Genomic DNA, 14,227 nt, shown 5'->3' with positions numbered 1-14,227 from the left:
TCTCGGCTCTCCACGATGACCGTCATGTTTTTGAAAGCACACACACATCCCCACTATATTTCCTCCGGTCTTCGCGTGCGGGGAAAAAAGGCTTCACTGTATCCAGAAATAACGGAGTAACGCACCGTTTGGTAACGGTAACTGCGTTACTGAATTTAAAAAGTAATGCGTTAGAGTATTAGTTACCGCTAAACTAACGGCGTTACTGTAACGCGTTAGTCCCAACACTGGTCCTCTTCTCTGTACACCTCAGACCCCCAGGACAAGTCAGAGTCCTGTCACCTGCAGAAATACTCAGATTACTCTGCAGTTGTGGGGATATCAGTAGGCCCTTTCACACAGCCAGTTCGAGGCGGGAACGTTGCGCCTTTAAGCCGCCTCGCTGTTCTGTGTGAAAGTCACGGAGGCGGAATGGGGGGGCCAAGTGGCCCCACCAATAAGCCGGCAGCGGAGGTAGTCACAGAGCCGAAACGGGGTCTGTGTGAATGACACAGCCGGCATGCCGGCATGCCACTAGACGCTGACGCTGTCGTCACGCCTCTGATTGCGGAACGCCGGCATGCTGTGTGAATTTACAGACGGGAGCGGCGTTATGCCGGCGTTGTATGGTTCTGTGTGAACCAACAAAGGCGGCGTATTGGCAGGACTTCTTTACACCAATATTGCGGAATCTCTGTGTGAAAGGGGCTAGTGATGGACCAGGAACTGAGGACAGAGAACTGGTGGACTGTTTTGTGGCGTGGTGGGGACAATCCTCTCATCTTGAAGTGAACAAGACAAACAAGATGATTGTGGATTTTAGGAGAACCGGGATTAAGTCAGATAGTTTTTCCATCACGGGAGAAAAAGTGGAGTGGTGAAGGATTATAAACACCTCAGTGTTCACCTGGAATCAGACTAGTCTGGAGATACAGCACCGATGATGCGTATAAGAATCAAACAGAACTGGGGGCCCAGATAGCTCGGTGGGTCGATCACCGTATGCAGAGGCTACTGCCCTTATGCAGAGGGCGCAGGTTTGAATCCCAGCCCGTTGCTCTTTACTGTGTTACTTTCTCTCTGTCTACCCGTTTCCTGTCTGGTTACTTTCAAAATAAAGGGCACTAGAGCCAGGCCAGACCTCTATGGGAGATCTCTCAGACCTCTACAGGAGATCCTCCCTCCCCACAACAACAAACTTAACTAGAACATTTCCTCGCAGAAATTTCGTGAGTGCCACGGGGGCTGCTGCCCATTTATGTACATTATGATGAGATTCTTGATATATTTCAAACAATTAATATTCAGTGAATGTAATTGATTGTGCAGACAGACTGGTAACAGAGAACTCAAACAATCACAACTCACAACTGGAAGGTTACAAAAATGTACTGTACTCCAATTATTCTAACTGTAGTAAATCTGTGAACTACGGTAATCAAATCCATCTAACACTGACCTAACCTGAAATACTTACCCTAAGTCTAATTCTACACTAACTAACAACGCACTAACAATGCCTGAAGAGACTGAAATCTACTGCCATAAATAAATTGCCTTCAGAGATGAATAAATGTTTTGGGATTTCTGACAATTCTGAACCTTTAAAAGTCATTAAAGCATAATATGGCTCTTTAACTTGATCGTTGTTCCTTTTATCATATTTAATTGCAAATTGTAGTTCTCTTGGTTGCAGAGTGGCAGTTAAATAACAGGTTTTTCCTCTTTTACCTTACACAACATGCTGGCCTACTTAAGCTGTTCCAAATCTGCTACTGAAAGAGGCTAAAAAAAACCCTTCTTGTTGCTAGGCAACCATGCCACTTCATATCCTGCCACAAACAGTCTGCATACACAAGGAGTTGAGGAGAAATAAGGTGGACGTGCTCCGGTCCTGCCGCGGCCAGTCACTCACCCAGGACGACGACGCCGTGTTTATGCGCTGCGTTGGTCCACACGGCCGGAGGAATGGTCACCAGGTGATGAGTGAAGTAGTTGAAGATATCGATGTACTGCCAGTGGTAGAAAGCATACGGAGTTTCTGAGTTGGCGCCCTGGACGAACCTTGAGACGAGAAGAAAATGTGTCTGAGAAGAGAAAGTGAACGTTTCTGATTGTTATTTACTGGCCCTCAACGCGAATCCACACCTGTCGTCCAGGTAACCGCCCATCATGTCGTGAGACACCAGAGTCCGGCGTGGACACCTGGCGAGAGGAGGCTCCCGAAGGGCCAGGGGAACTGTTGCCACGTTGAAGAGGTTTGCCTCGCTCCGTTTCCATGACAACAGCTCACCCATGGTGCGAAGGCCACAGCTGATTGGTTCGGTGGTGTCTGCATCGTAATGTTTGGCTGGAGGGTGACAGGAAGTGAAATTAAGGAAAGCCTGACGACACACAAACATGGAAAAGAGGTCCCCAGACCTGGCAGATGAGAAGGGATGTAGCTGACGACTTCATCAACAGGAGAATCCTCCGGTTGATCCAGACAAGACTCCAACCTGGCCAACGTACAACGTGGTATAAGGTTCACACCGTAGCAGAGCCGACCCAAGGCATAAGCGAACTAAGCAGCTGCTTAGGGCCCCGTGACCACTAGGGGGCCCCCAAGAGTTAAAGAAAAAATATATATATATTTTTTTTTATATATGGAGAACATATTGACGAGGTACTGTTTATCTAAGTTTTTTTTTTTTTTTTTTTTTTAAGATTTTTTTGGGCTCTAGTGGCCCTTTATTGAGATGCAGACTGGAAAGGGGTAGAGAGAGAGAATGGGGAAGACACACAGCAAAGGTGCGCGGGCTGGATTCGAACCCACGGCCGCTGCAGGAGGAGGACTGTAGCCTCAGTATATGAGCCGCTGCTTAACCCACTGCGCCACCGAGCGGCCCACTGTTTATCTAAGTTGAGTGATTTTAATTATAGTTCTAGTTTTTGTAGTATTTTGTCGTTGCACTTCAAACTGTTGTTGTACATTGCTGTTGCAGTTTATTTAAAACCAAAAATAAAGCAGATAACGTGTTTACAGTAAATGGTTTATATGATATATTTGATTATTTTGTTTCTTTCAGTAGGCCTACACTGTAGATCAGTGTTTCCCAACCCTGGTCCTCGGGGCACACTGTGTCTTAAATGCATGTCTTAAATACTACCCTGCTTCAGCACACCGTGATACAAGGAGCTGTGTCATCAACAGAGATGTACAGAGTTTGATGACAAGCTGGTGATGACTGTTAATTAGAATCAGGTGTGTTGATGCAAGGACACATCTAAAACATGCAGGACAGTGTGCCCCGAGGACCAGGGTTGGGAAACACTGCTCTAGATGACACTCAGTATCACGCTCAGTACTATATCACTTTAAATATTAAGTGTAAATCAACCCCAGGCCGCTCTTGTAGCTGAATTTACTACCATTTCAGATTAAAAACCATAGATTGGTAAAAACATGTCAGGCTGACAATAGGATGATGGAAACAACTCTGCTGCAACTGTGCAGCTCTCTGACCTTTGACCTGTTGCTTCTCTGTGTGGCCAGTAGGGGCAGTTGCTGACTTTGATCAATATTAATTGAAAGATTTTTCTGCAAGTTTGTTAATCTGTTGTAGCTTCCATGGTCTTAATCACTGTGGATTACAATCTAACTACAACAAAAAGTTCTCACATCTAGTTTTACAAGTGTATTTGTAATGACAGGGAAGAACATGAAATAAGTTTATAGTGGGTGTGTGAATGATCAATAATCAGTATTATTGGCAGTGATAGAGGGACCCAAAATCAAATTTTGCTTAGGGCCCCATGGAGGCTTGGGCCGGTGTTCTGCCAATTTCTGCTGCTTTGCCAAAAAATGCTACCTAATGGTTTTCTACCTTTGTATCAAAATATCAAATAAAGCGATACAATTGTTTTTTTTTTTCCCTCTTTATCGTATAATGTTCACAAAGTGTAATGCAATTCATGTCATGGGTAGTGTATTTTGAAGGATCAAATACTCAACATCCCATATTATCAATTTTGCATCGTGCAAGATATGGGCATGGCAAACTTTGAAAATCGACTGTGCGCATGCGCAAAACCACAAAGTAGCATTTCTCGGCAGGTAGCAAGGATTGGCAGAACACCGGTGTTATGCCATCTTTTGCTGCTTTGCCAAAAAAATGCTACCTAATGGTTTTCTACCTTTGCAGAGCCACATTTTACTGTGTTTTACTCCCTAGCCCACTTCCTTTTCCCCCCAAGTGGTCCTTGTCGCGTTCCAGTTCGTCATTGTAAATAAGAATGTGTTCTTAATGACCTGCCTGGCTAAATAAAGGCGAATGACTGAATGAATATCAAATAAAGCCATAGAATTGTTGTTTTTTTCTCTTTATCTCTTTATGTAATGCAATTCATGTCATGGGTAGTGTATTTTGAAGGATCAAATACTCAACATCCCATATCATCAATTTTACATCGTGCAAGAAATCATGGACGTGTAAAACTTTGAAAATCGACTGTGGCTCTGCGCATGCGCAGAACTACAAAGTAGCATTTCTTGGCAGGGAGCAGAAACTGTCAGTACACCGGCCCTGCAGCGCTGGAAGCTCCTGAGCTACTTCCAGTGGAAACATCCAACTAGAAACTTCCGACATCCAAATACAAATCATTACTTTCCTTCGGTGTCTCAATTTGAGACAGAACATGAATGTATCCTGTTTAAAATTAAAAAAAAAAAAACACTGCTGTTCACATTAAGCCTGAATTATGGTTCTGCGTTAAATCGACGCAGAGCCTACGCCGTAGCCTACGGCGTAGGTACGCGGCGACACGCATTGTACGGAGCGCGTCGCCGCGTACCAACGCCGTAGCCTCTGCGTTGGTGTAACGCGAAACCATAAATCAGCCTTTAGAAGACACACTGGTGTGAAGTTTGGAGCAGCTCAGTGACAGAACTACAGCCCGAAACAACGGAGGAGTTTCTGCAGAGACCGTACCTGAGGGGTTTAGGTTGTCCCTCTCTGTCCTCTGTGTTCTCTGCTGAAGCAAAGTCATTTTGTCCAGCAGTTAGCGCCATTTCTATACATTTATCAGTACCAAGTATTAGGGAAGCGGAAGAGGAAACAGAAATACTGCGGCATAAGAACAATTTCCTAGGTCATGGTACCGCGGTGAAGATGGCTTCAGGTTGGATGTTCGACGGCCGGTCGCCGCATCTCTGACTTCATGGGTGTATTTTTTGTCAATAGCTCCCAGGATAAGAAACCCAGTCAGTCCAACCCGAAGCCGAATTGAAGTACTGTAAGAAATCAGTGAGGGAAAGTTCGTAAAATTGTTTTTAAGGGTGTTTTTTTTTATTTTATTTTGATCTTTCATTAGAATAGTATTTTTTTTAAATAGAATTCGCATTACTACAGCAATCACTACTCCAACTAGAACTACAGTTGAGTTGACTTGAGTTGAGTTTGAGTTTAGAGTTTATTTACAAATAATTAAAAAACACAAATACAGATATTAATCAATCAATTGGTTTGTAAAATGGGACTCCCCAGAAGCTACTGTAGCTTATGAATATGGGCCCAGTCACACAACAAAACAACTATAAATTACACATATAATACATACATATAATAACCTTATAACCTAAAAAAAAAAAAAAAAAAGATTCAGATTCAAATTTCCTAGATACAAATATTTGTAAAAATAATACATCAGGTATTTTATATATGTATATATATATGTATATATATATATATATATATATATATATATATATATATATATATATATATATATATATATATATATATATATACACATAAACAATTTAATAAGAAGAGACATAATTTAATAACAATTTTTGTTTTAGTCTCTTTTTGAAAATTGAGAGAGATCTAGACTCTTTTATAGCACTATCAAATGTTTGGACCTTTGCAGGTTACACTGAAACTTGTACATTTCAGTTTCCTTTTCTTTCCCTTTAAAAGTTGTTTTCCCCTTGTGGTGTGTTCATGAGCGGGAGCATAAATGGGGATGAGATGACAGAGTCTGTCATTGAGTCTAAACACTACATTGTACATTAAACAGGCATTGTGGACAATGTTAATTATGTTTAGAGATCTTTAAGAGATCAATAAGACACCATTTCTTTTCACTTTAGGTGTTTCTCTACCGTGTAATAGTATCTCTCTATATATCTATCAATAGTTACATAGATAGATAGATAGATAGATAGACAGACAGACAGACAGACAGACAGACAGACAGACAGACAGACAGATAGACAGATAGACAGATAGATAGATAGATAGATAGATAGATAGATAGATAGATAGATAGAATTCATATCCAGGTCCTTTTTTTCCAAACTCTTCCACACCATGTGATGCAGTGACTCCAACCAAAAGTCAACCATTAGCTTTTCTTTTAGATATAGAGTAAAAGTACAAGAAATGTGCACTTCTGTGAATAACATCTAGCAGCTGGCTCCTTTAACCCATGTTAGAATATCCAACTTTACAGCTAAAATAACAACAACAAACTTATGCATATCCTAAGGTTTCTTTTTTCCAGACAAGTCTGGAAAAAAGAAACCTTGACAGCTGCCGTCTGGCTGTCATCATTTTAGCTACTTGGGCCCTTTGAGGATCTTGATCCCTGTGCTGACAATAAAGACCTAACGTAATCATTCTTATCCTAGAGATAATATGGTTCTTTGTGCTGTGAATTACACAAACAGAAACTGGCTTTTTATTGGCTTTTAAGATCCCAGAGTGAAGTGAGCCGAGCCGGAGCTAAAGCTCCTGCTGTAGCCGTGGCCGGAGGTCCGGTGGGGCTGGGCAGTTCTCATGCAGATGTCAGGACAGAAGTCACATCTAAAAATCAAGATAGATGGTCGGATTTGATCTTAGCGGATGTAAATTAAGATTAGTTAGCATCATATGTTGAGCTAAGCTGAATTTAACCAGCTAGGGACTGAGGTCAGATGGCCGCGTCCCAACCAGTTACCAGGCTGACTTTGGCCCAGTCACGGTGATGGGGATGTCATTTGGTCTTTAGATTACTCGGGTCACATGGTTCAAAGGTTGTGGGGGGAAACGGGCGTAGAAGGGCACCTGAAAGGTCATGTGGTTGAGCAGGCCATGGATGGAGGCTACAGTTTTCCTGCATCTGCCCCAGGCTTGAGTCCTGGCCTGTGACCTGAAAGCACTGTTGAATTCAATGGAAATGTATTGAACAGACTGCTAGTAAAAGCAACTAGAGTAACTACATTTAAAAAAAAAATTAAAATCTATAACATTTCTCTAAAACAAAATTACAAGATAGAGAAACTCCTCAAATCCATTACAACAGGTGTGTCTTATTTGTGTAGTATTCTGCTTAAGGTTTGGAGTCGCTGAGTCACATGGAACAGAAGCTACTGACATGATAACGATGTTTTTCCTTAAAATATTATTATTAAATAACAATCCCACTAAAGGACATACCTCAGATGTGTGTTATTTGTCTCTCGTCTCTACAGTCCAGCCCTAGTGTGGACTCACTGGGTCACCTGTAGTTATCAACAAAGAAATGCATGCTAAATAGTGAAAATCTAAAACACTTTAAGAATCTTAAAATCAGTGAGAAGATGCTCTCAAGTGCAAAAGCTTTTGCAATATTTTCTTTTGTAGTTCTATAATAAGGTTTAGGTTAAGAATAACTGGGTCATGTGGTTTGGAAAGAAATGAAGTTACTTCAAAGACGTTGATCCTCTGAATAGCTGTCAAATATCCAACCTGAAACTAACTTCACTGCAGTGTTCCTTCCTTTAGAAAAAAACAGAAACGGGATTTGAGAATTGAGAGTATATTAAAATAATGTTTTAAAACATTATGATGAAATCAGTATAATTATATTGTCATCACCTCAAACTTAAAAAAAAAATGATAAAAGAATCTAACTTTTTGTACTTACAAATTGTAAGTACAATTGTTATAATCAAACTACCAACAAAACGTTCACAGTGACTACTTACTTTTCATAACAAGAAACATTTTCGTTCATTGAGAATAGAATCCATTTGTAATTTAATTCTGATAACATTTATAATATTAAGTGTGTTTTTCCTCAAGAAATTTCTGTGATTCATCGGTATACACCACGGTATACCACAGCTGATACAATCAGGTTATTTTTATCATAAATTTGGGACAAATTCATGTTGATTCCTGCCCATGGGAAGATGGACAGAAGCCAGTTGGACAAAGGAACCAATCTTTTGTTGTTGTGTGGGACCAGAGCTCTTATTCTGAAGAGATTAGTCTCCAGCGAGAAACCATAAAAGCAGGAACAAAGATGGCTGATGGGAAATCCGTTTCTCTTTTTCCCCTTTTGTACCTGAACATTTTTTTCTTTTCAAGAATTTTCAAATTTGAATAATAAACATACAAACCATCCCTAATTTAAAATATCACATCATAAAGGTTCTTCTTTTGGTGGGAAAAAGAACCAGAACAGTGTTTTGGTCATTCTTTTCACAGACAGAAGTGGCTCGACTTTGCATGAGAAAGACTGCATAAACTGATTTCGCCCAGCTGTTCTCACTGCTAGCTATTATTAGTAATAATGTTGGGCATGTTATTAAGGGTAATTAAACAACAGCAACGCAAGTATCTCAGATTTATTTATTTTATTGTTTAACAATTTGTTGCAAATTATCTAGATTAGCCTAATTAGCTTGTATTATTATTATTGTTATTTTATTCTACCCATTCCCTGAATCACAAATCTATTATGCCACAGTGCTTAGCTCAGCTGCCTTTAGCAACCTATACATTATGGAGTAAGCAGTATTTTTACTATTCATATTGAATGTAGAATCACAAAACTTTGACCTGCTCTCTTCTTAAAGAGTAAAGTGTAAACAGACTAATGTATGATGCCTGTCATCGTCTAGAAACAGCCTTGATCAACTGTCTTAACCTCGGTTAGTTCACAGTACTCGGGGTCTGTTACTGGTAGTGGTGTCCACTGGACGGTCTCTCCGAACACGCTCTCTGGCGGCGTCCTCCCGTCACGCAGACAGGACGTGACGTCAGAGCCAGCCAGCAGAAGGAGATCCTCAACCAGAGCAACAGTGGCGACCAGACGACCGCAGCGCTGCGAGCAACAACCCTCCTTCATCCGTCTTCATCCGTAAAGATTTCACTCTTGTCGGCGACAAAAGCAACGAGAGCAGAAAGTACACACTCTAAGCTTTCCAACGAGCCCCGTATTGTTGCGATACGATGTTTATAGTATTTTAAAACAAGAGGCGAAAGATTGTCGGGAGTCGAAGCAAACCCCCCAGCAGACAGTTTACGGGCTTGAACGGATCGACGGGGACTGTTTCTGCTCGCCAGCAGGAAAAGCGCTTACATCTGACCGAAGGAAGGATATTGTGAAGCCAGCGGGCAGGTTTGCTCGCCGACAGCAGCTTAGTGAAGATGGAGTTGAGAGTGGGGAACCGATACCGGCTGGGCAGGAAGATCGGGAGCGGGTCGTTCGGAGACATCTACCTCGGTGAGTGGAGACCACTAACTAACCCGGTCCCTGGGGGTTTTAAAGGCTGGTTTAGAGGGGTTTCCAGGGTGTGGGTGGGGGGGATGTGAGCAGTCAGCTGGACTGAGCCGAGGCCAGCGTCCTGCTGACAACCAGCTGCTCTAGAGCCGAGGCCTTCCTGCTCAGATCTGCTGCTGCAGCTGATTACACCGTCCTGCTTCAGCAGATTAAACACCACCGAGTCAGTGTGAGGGGGACATGTCGTTCTGAAGAACCACAGCAGACGGAAATGATCTGTATCTCCCAAACCGCATTAGCTGTTTATTAGTACAAAGTTGTGAAACTGTATTTCAAACATAGACACGCCCCTTTGGCGAAGGGGGGCGGAGTCTGTATCCATGGCAACGCAGCTCAGCCAATGGCTGTCGAGTATCAGTTTCAGGGGACCGGAACTCAGACACCGTAGCTCCACAGAAAAACCACTGCTAATTCAATTCAATTATATTTATATAGCGTCTATTACAACAGAAGTTGTTTCTATGCGCTTTCTAGACAGCCAGAACATAAACCCCCGAGCAATTATTACATAAACAATGGCAGGTAATCTATTGTATGGTGGGTAAACTTGGAAAACGGAAAACAATGTGCATGAAGTACATGTAAAAGTGTTCTGAGGGCAAGTTTTTACTGTAAAACCAACAGCTGTCTTTCACCATTTCTGCTCCACTGCAGATATTTTAGGCGTGCAGTGCGTCCAAAATGCCATACTAAACAGTATATAATAAAAAGTATACTTAAATTTGACACACTTTTGAGTAAATATCAGTAGTGTGCATTAATTCGGACGTAGTATTAAGAGCGCACAGTAGCAGCTCCGCTCCGCTATTTCCTGTTTATCCTGGCCGAAACAAGATTACATTATGTAATATTATTATATACGAATATTATAATATTATTATTATTATTATTATATAATCATATTATTATACTTAATATTATACTTATGACATATACGTGTCACCAACGTATCAGCAACCAAACACCGCTGCATTGCATTGTGGGAAGTTTCTGCTCAGCTAGTGTCCATCAATCCACACTAATACATTTCTCCAGAATGAGTATGGATAGTACATACTATTGAGTACGTTCTAATGTTTCGGTCGCACTAAAAAATCTCGCATACCCATTTTGCATACTCATTAGGGTGGAAGTTTGTGATTTCGGACGCAGCCCGGAACTCAAGACACCTTAGCTCTACAAAAAACGACTGCTAATTCAATTTTATTTATATAGCGTCTATTACAACAGAAGTTGTCTCTAGGCGCTTTCTAGACAGCCAGAACATAAACCCCGAGCAATTATTACATAAACAATGGCAGGTAATCTATTGTATGGTGCGTAAACTTGGAAAATGGAAAACACTGACTGCGTTTCCATGCATCAATAACCCTTTTAAAACCTGAATATTAGCAATAACCCAGTTTTGCACGGCCATGTAAACACCAATAACCTCTTTTGAATAACCCGAATTTACTCATATTCGGGTTTTTAAAAACCCGAATTTTAAAAATTTGGTTTTTAAAAACCCGAATATGAGCCCTGGGTTACTCCTTTTAAAACCTGAATATTGGGTCATGTAAACACCAAACGGAATATCCCCATCAAACGGAACATGAATCTGTTTTCTGCGCATGCTCTGTTCACAAGGAATCCTGGTCTTTTAAGTCCAGGAAGTTCTTATAAACACGGAGAAACACAAGACCAGGAGGAGACTAATCACTTCATAAATGTAATGAAGGATATGAACATTTTGGCATTTATAGACGGTAGAAAGTACCGGGATAGCAAGATTTACAAGAAGGTGAGCGAAAAGTTGCGCAAAGCAGCATTTGTTTTGAATTTGGATACTGGAAGAAGAAGCAGAAATGAGGGAAATTGCGTCATGATGTTCTCCGCGCGTCGCTGGTTTGATCCAGATATCCCAAATGATTAATTACCATGTATACAGGGATAACCCTGTTTGCTCACGCATGGAAACGGAATATTCCGAATGTTTCAGTAACCGGAATATTAGCAATAACCCGAATTTTGACTGCATGTAAACGTAGTCAATGTGCATGAAGTACATGTAAAAGTGTTTTTATTTGGTTATTTTTCCTAAATCCAAAACTGATGACTTGTATAGTCAAGAGTCACTTCTCAAAACAAGTTTATAACTATAAAACCAACAGCTGTCTTTCACCATTTCTGCTCCACTGCAGACATTTTAGACATCTTTTTTCATATTAGTCTGGTTGTAGCCTCGTCTAAAACACGACTGCTGTTATCTGATTGGTTAGATTACAATTCAATGGTGACCAGAGGCAGTTTCCTCCACATCCGTTGGTACCTACTGAACCCTTGAAAAAAGTCCAGTCAGAGAACCAGGCCAATTTTGTTTGTGTAAAAAAGGAAGGGTTTATAATGTCTGGCCAGACCAACTGTCTACTGGATCTGTCTTGCCATAAACATTGACTGCAGTATTCATAAGTAAAATGCTCCCCATTTATGGTCAAAAAGTAACCCCGTAAAAGAATATGTACGATTTCACATTTCTATTTTAGACCAGATATATAGTTTGTACCGTTTATGTAAAATCTGAAGGGAAACTGGAGTTTTATTCTTACCTTTGCTTCGATAGTAGTAATCATTATTTTAGTTGTGTGGCCTCATGTTCTCTTATTCAGGCAAGATTATCTGATGATGAGTCTCTTTTGCTGAATTGTACAGGTATTTTTATTGTTCTGTATACCATGTTTAATGGTCTGTGTCCACGCTCTCCATAAATAGACCTCAAATACATCACAGTACCTTTTGCAATGTCCCCGCTCCTTTTTGGGCAAAAACACCCCATTGAATTTGACTCATAAGATGGGGAATATTACCGTTGGGGTGTTTGCTAATTGAAAGGTGTTAGAGGAGACTAAAGCCTTGCTATGGTCCTATAAGATCTGCATCCCTGTCATGTAAATAATTACTGTATTTTCTGGACTATAAGCCGCACCCACTTTTATTTTAAAAAAAAAGATATGCAAGCCGCAGATATTTATGTTGTTAAATTAGATATTTACTACATGTACAGAAGGATTTTGAACTGTAAATGATGTACATGTTTGTACCTAAATAGATCCTTTCCTAACAGTGTCTTTTAACACGGCAGCAACTTTGCTGATTAAAACTGGACTGAACCAAGAGAAAATAACCAGTATTTATTTATCTGTTTATCTGTTTGAAATCTGCTTCTACCTACTTCTATCTGCTAAAGAAGAAGTAGCGTATTCTTCTTTGCATTTATTTTGTCTTAGTTTTTATTCTAATTCCGGTTAGCACTCCCCCTAGCGGTGGAAGAAAAATCCACAGAATAGCCGCACCTTTGTATAAGCCGCATGGTTCAAAACCTAGGAAAAAAGTAGCGGCTTATAGTCCAGAAAATACGGTATACAATAATACTGCAGAAAACGTTCACTCCTTCAAAGTAGACAAATGATGTCAGGTGTAGTGAAAGGACACCTTATTGAATCTCTAGGTGATCTATTTCTCATATTTTGTATGTTCAGTTGGTGTAATCTAATTACACCACTAGTACTGTGTGGTAATTAGCACCTTTCTTAATAACAAGCCAATACTTTCGTTGGTATCTCATGTCCCGCAATGAAGTGATTTTCACAAATGTATGTCAGGTCTCACAGGTTTTATTTCCCTTTCATCCTCTTGCAGATAATCTGAAACAATAATCCTACCTCTTACAGGCTTTCTCTCCTTGGGGAAGTAAACAAAGTCATTAATCATGATTTTTGTTCATTTTCATCCAGTCACATCAGTTCAAATTCATACCAAAAAATACAATACAAAAATAGATTCAGCTGTTTCTTTTTTTTTAGCCTTGTATATTTTGATCAGGCTCAGTGATTAGACATGTCCTGATCTGATTTCATGTGTAAAAACACAATCCGGGTGATGGGTAAAACCAATGATGGAAGGATGGGGGATTTGCTAAAGTACGTGGAGTTCTTTTCAGTGCCGCAGCAATAACACATCATATGTTTAAAAAACAACAACTTTCGATGGCATGTACATGTGGTATTAAACCACGTACATGTCCCAGACGTCCCCGGCTCATTCTAGTTCACCAGTAGGTGTTTGTTTGTGACTGCAGTTACAACAGGAAGTGTTGGTGGTTGTAAAGTTTCCATCATCTGCTGGCGTAACTGCTTTTAGCCCAGTAAAAAAAGAGCAGAGGAAGGACGTATAGAGGAACAGAGTTAAAAACAAGCAGGGGGAACAACAACAAAAGCTGAACAGGTTTTTAAAACAAATGTAGATTGGATGACAACCAAAGTCGCTGTTGGTCACGGCCCTGGTGTGGGATATTTTTATTTAATCGTGGAGTATTTAGTTAAAGAGTTGCAGTTTCAGGCGTGCTTGTGGTCGTCCGGACAACAGTGGAGGAGAGACGTGTGACATGTAGAGAGACTGCAACCTAAAACCTTTTTGTGGATCCCAAAACTACAGGGACGACAAATAACCTAGAAGTAGGGCTGGGCGATTTTGGACAAAAATAAAATCCCGATTTTTTTTCTCTGAAAACCCGATTTTCGATTTCGATTTTTTTTGGTAAAAATACAAAAGACAATGGAATAAATTGTTTCAAATATTTTATCTCTATTTTTAAAGAAAAATAGCAAACAAATTTTCCTATTGGGAATGAAGTGCA

At 40.5% G+C, this 14,227-nt stretch overlaps 2 protein-coding genes across 3 annotated transcripts in view; one reads left to right on the top strand and one right to left on the bottom strand.

Moving 5' to 3' along the window:
• The window catches only part of engase (endo-beta-N-acetylglucosaminidase), a 17,728-nt gene extending 12,662 nt beyond the window's left edge, over nucleotides 1-5,066 (bottom strand). The window contains exons 1-4 of one of the 2 annotated variants that reach the window (XM_061712089.1): nucleotides 4,950-5,066; nucleotides 2,401-2,477; nucleotides 2,128-2,329; nucleotides 1,895-2,043 (exon numbers count right to left, since the gene is read on the bottom strand). In XM_061712089.1, coding sequence (XP_061568073.1) covers nucleotides 1,895-2,043; nucleotides 2,128-2,329; nucleotides 2,401-2,477; nucleotides 4,950-5,029 — 508 coding nt within the window. In that variant the 5' untranslated portion in view covers nucleotides 5,030-5,066. The remainder of the gene's footprint in view (nucleotides 1-1,894; nucleotides 2,044-2,127; nucleotides 2,330-2,400; nucleotides 2,478-4,949) is intronic. The other variant, XM_061712090.1, reaches the window with a different exon arrangement.
• A 4,324-nt stretch (nucleotides 5,067-9,390) lies between these two features.
• The window catches only part of csnk1da (casein kinase 1, delta a), a 30,723-nt gene continuing 25,886 nt past the window's right edge, over nucleotides 9,391-14,227 (top strand). The window contains exon 1 of the mRNA XM_061712158.1: nucleotides 9,391-9,495. Coding sequence (XP_061568142.1) covers nucleotides 9,420-9,495 — 76 coding nt within the window. The 5' untranslated portion in view covers nucleotides 9,391-9,419. The remainder of the gene's footprint in view (nucleotides 9,496-14,227) is intronic.

Source organism: Cololabis saira, chromosome 21 (assembly GCF_033807715.1).
Source record: "Cololabis saira isolate AMF1-May2022 chromosome 21, fColSai1.1, whole genome shotgun sequence".
In the NCBI taxonomy this organism is placed as follows: Eukaryota; Metazoa; Chordata; class Actinopteri; order Beloniformes; family Belonidae; genus Cololabis; species Cololabis saira.
The sequence above is the reverse complement of the archived record's forward strand: the minus strand, read 5'-3'. Positions and strand labels throughout refer to the sequence as shown.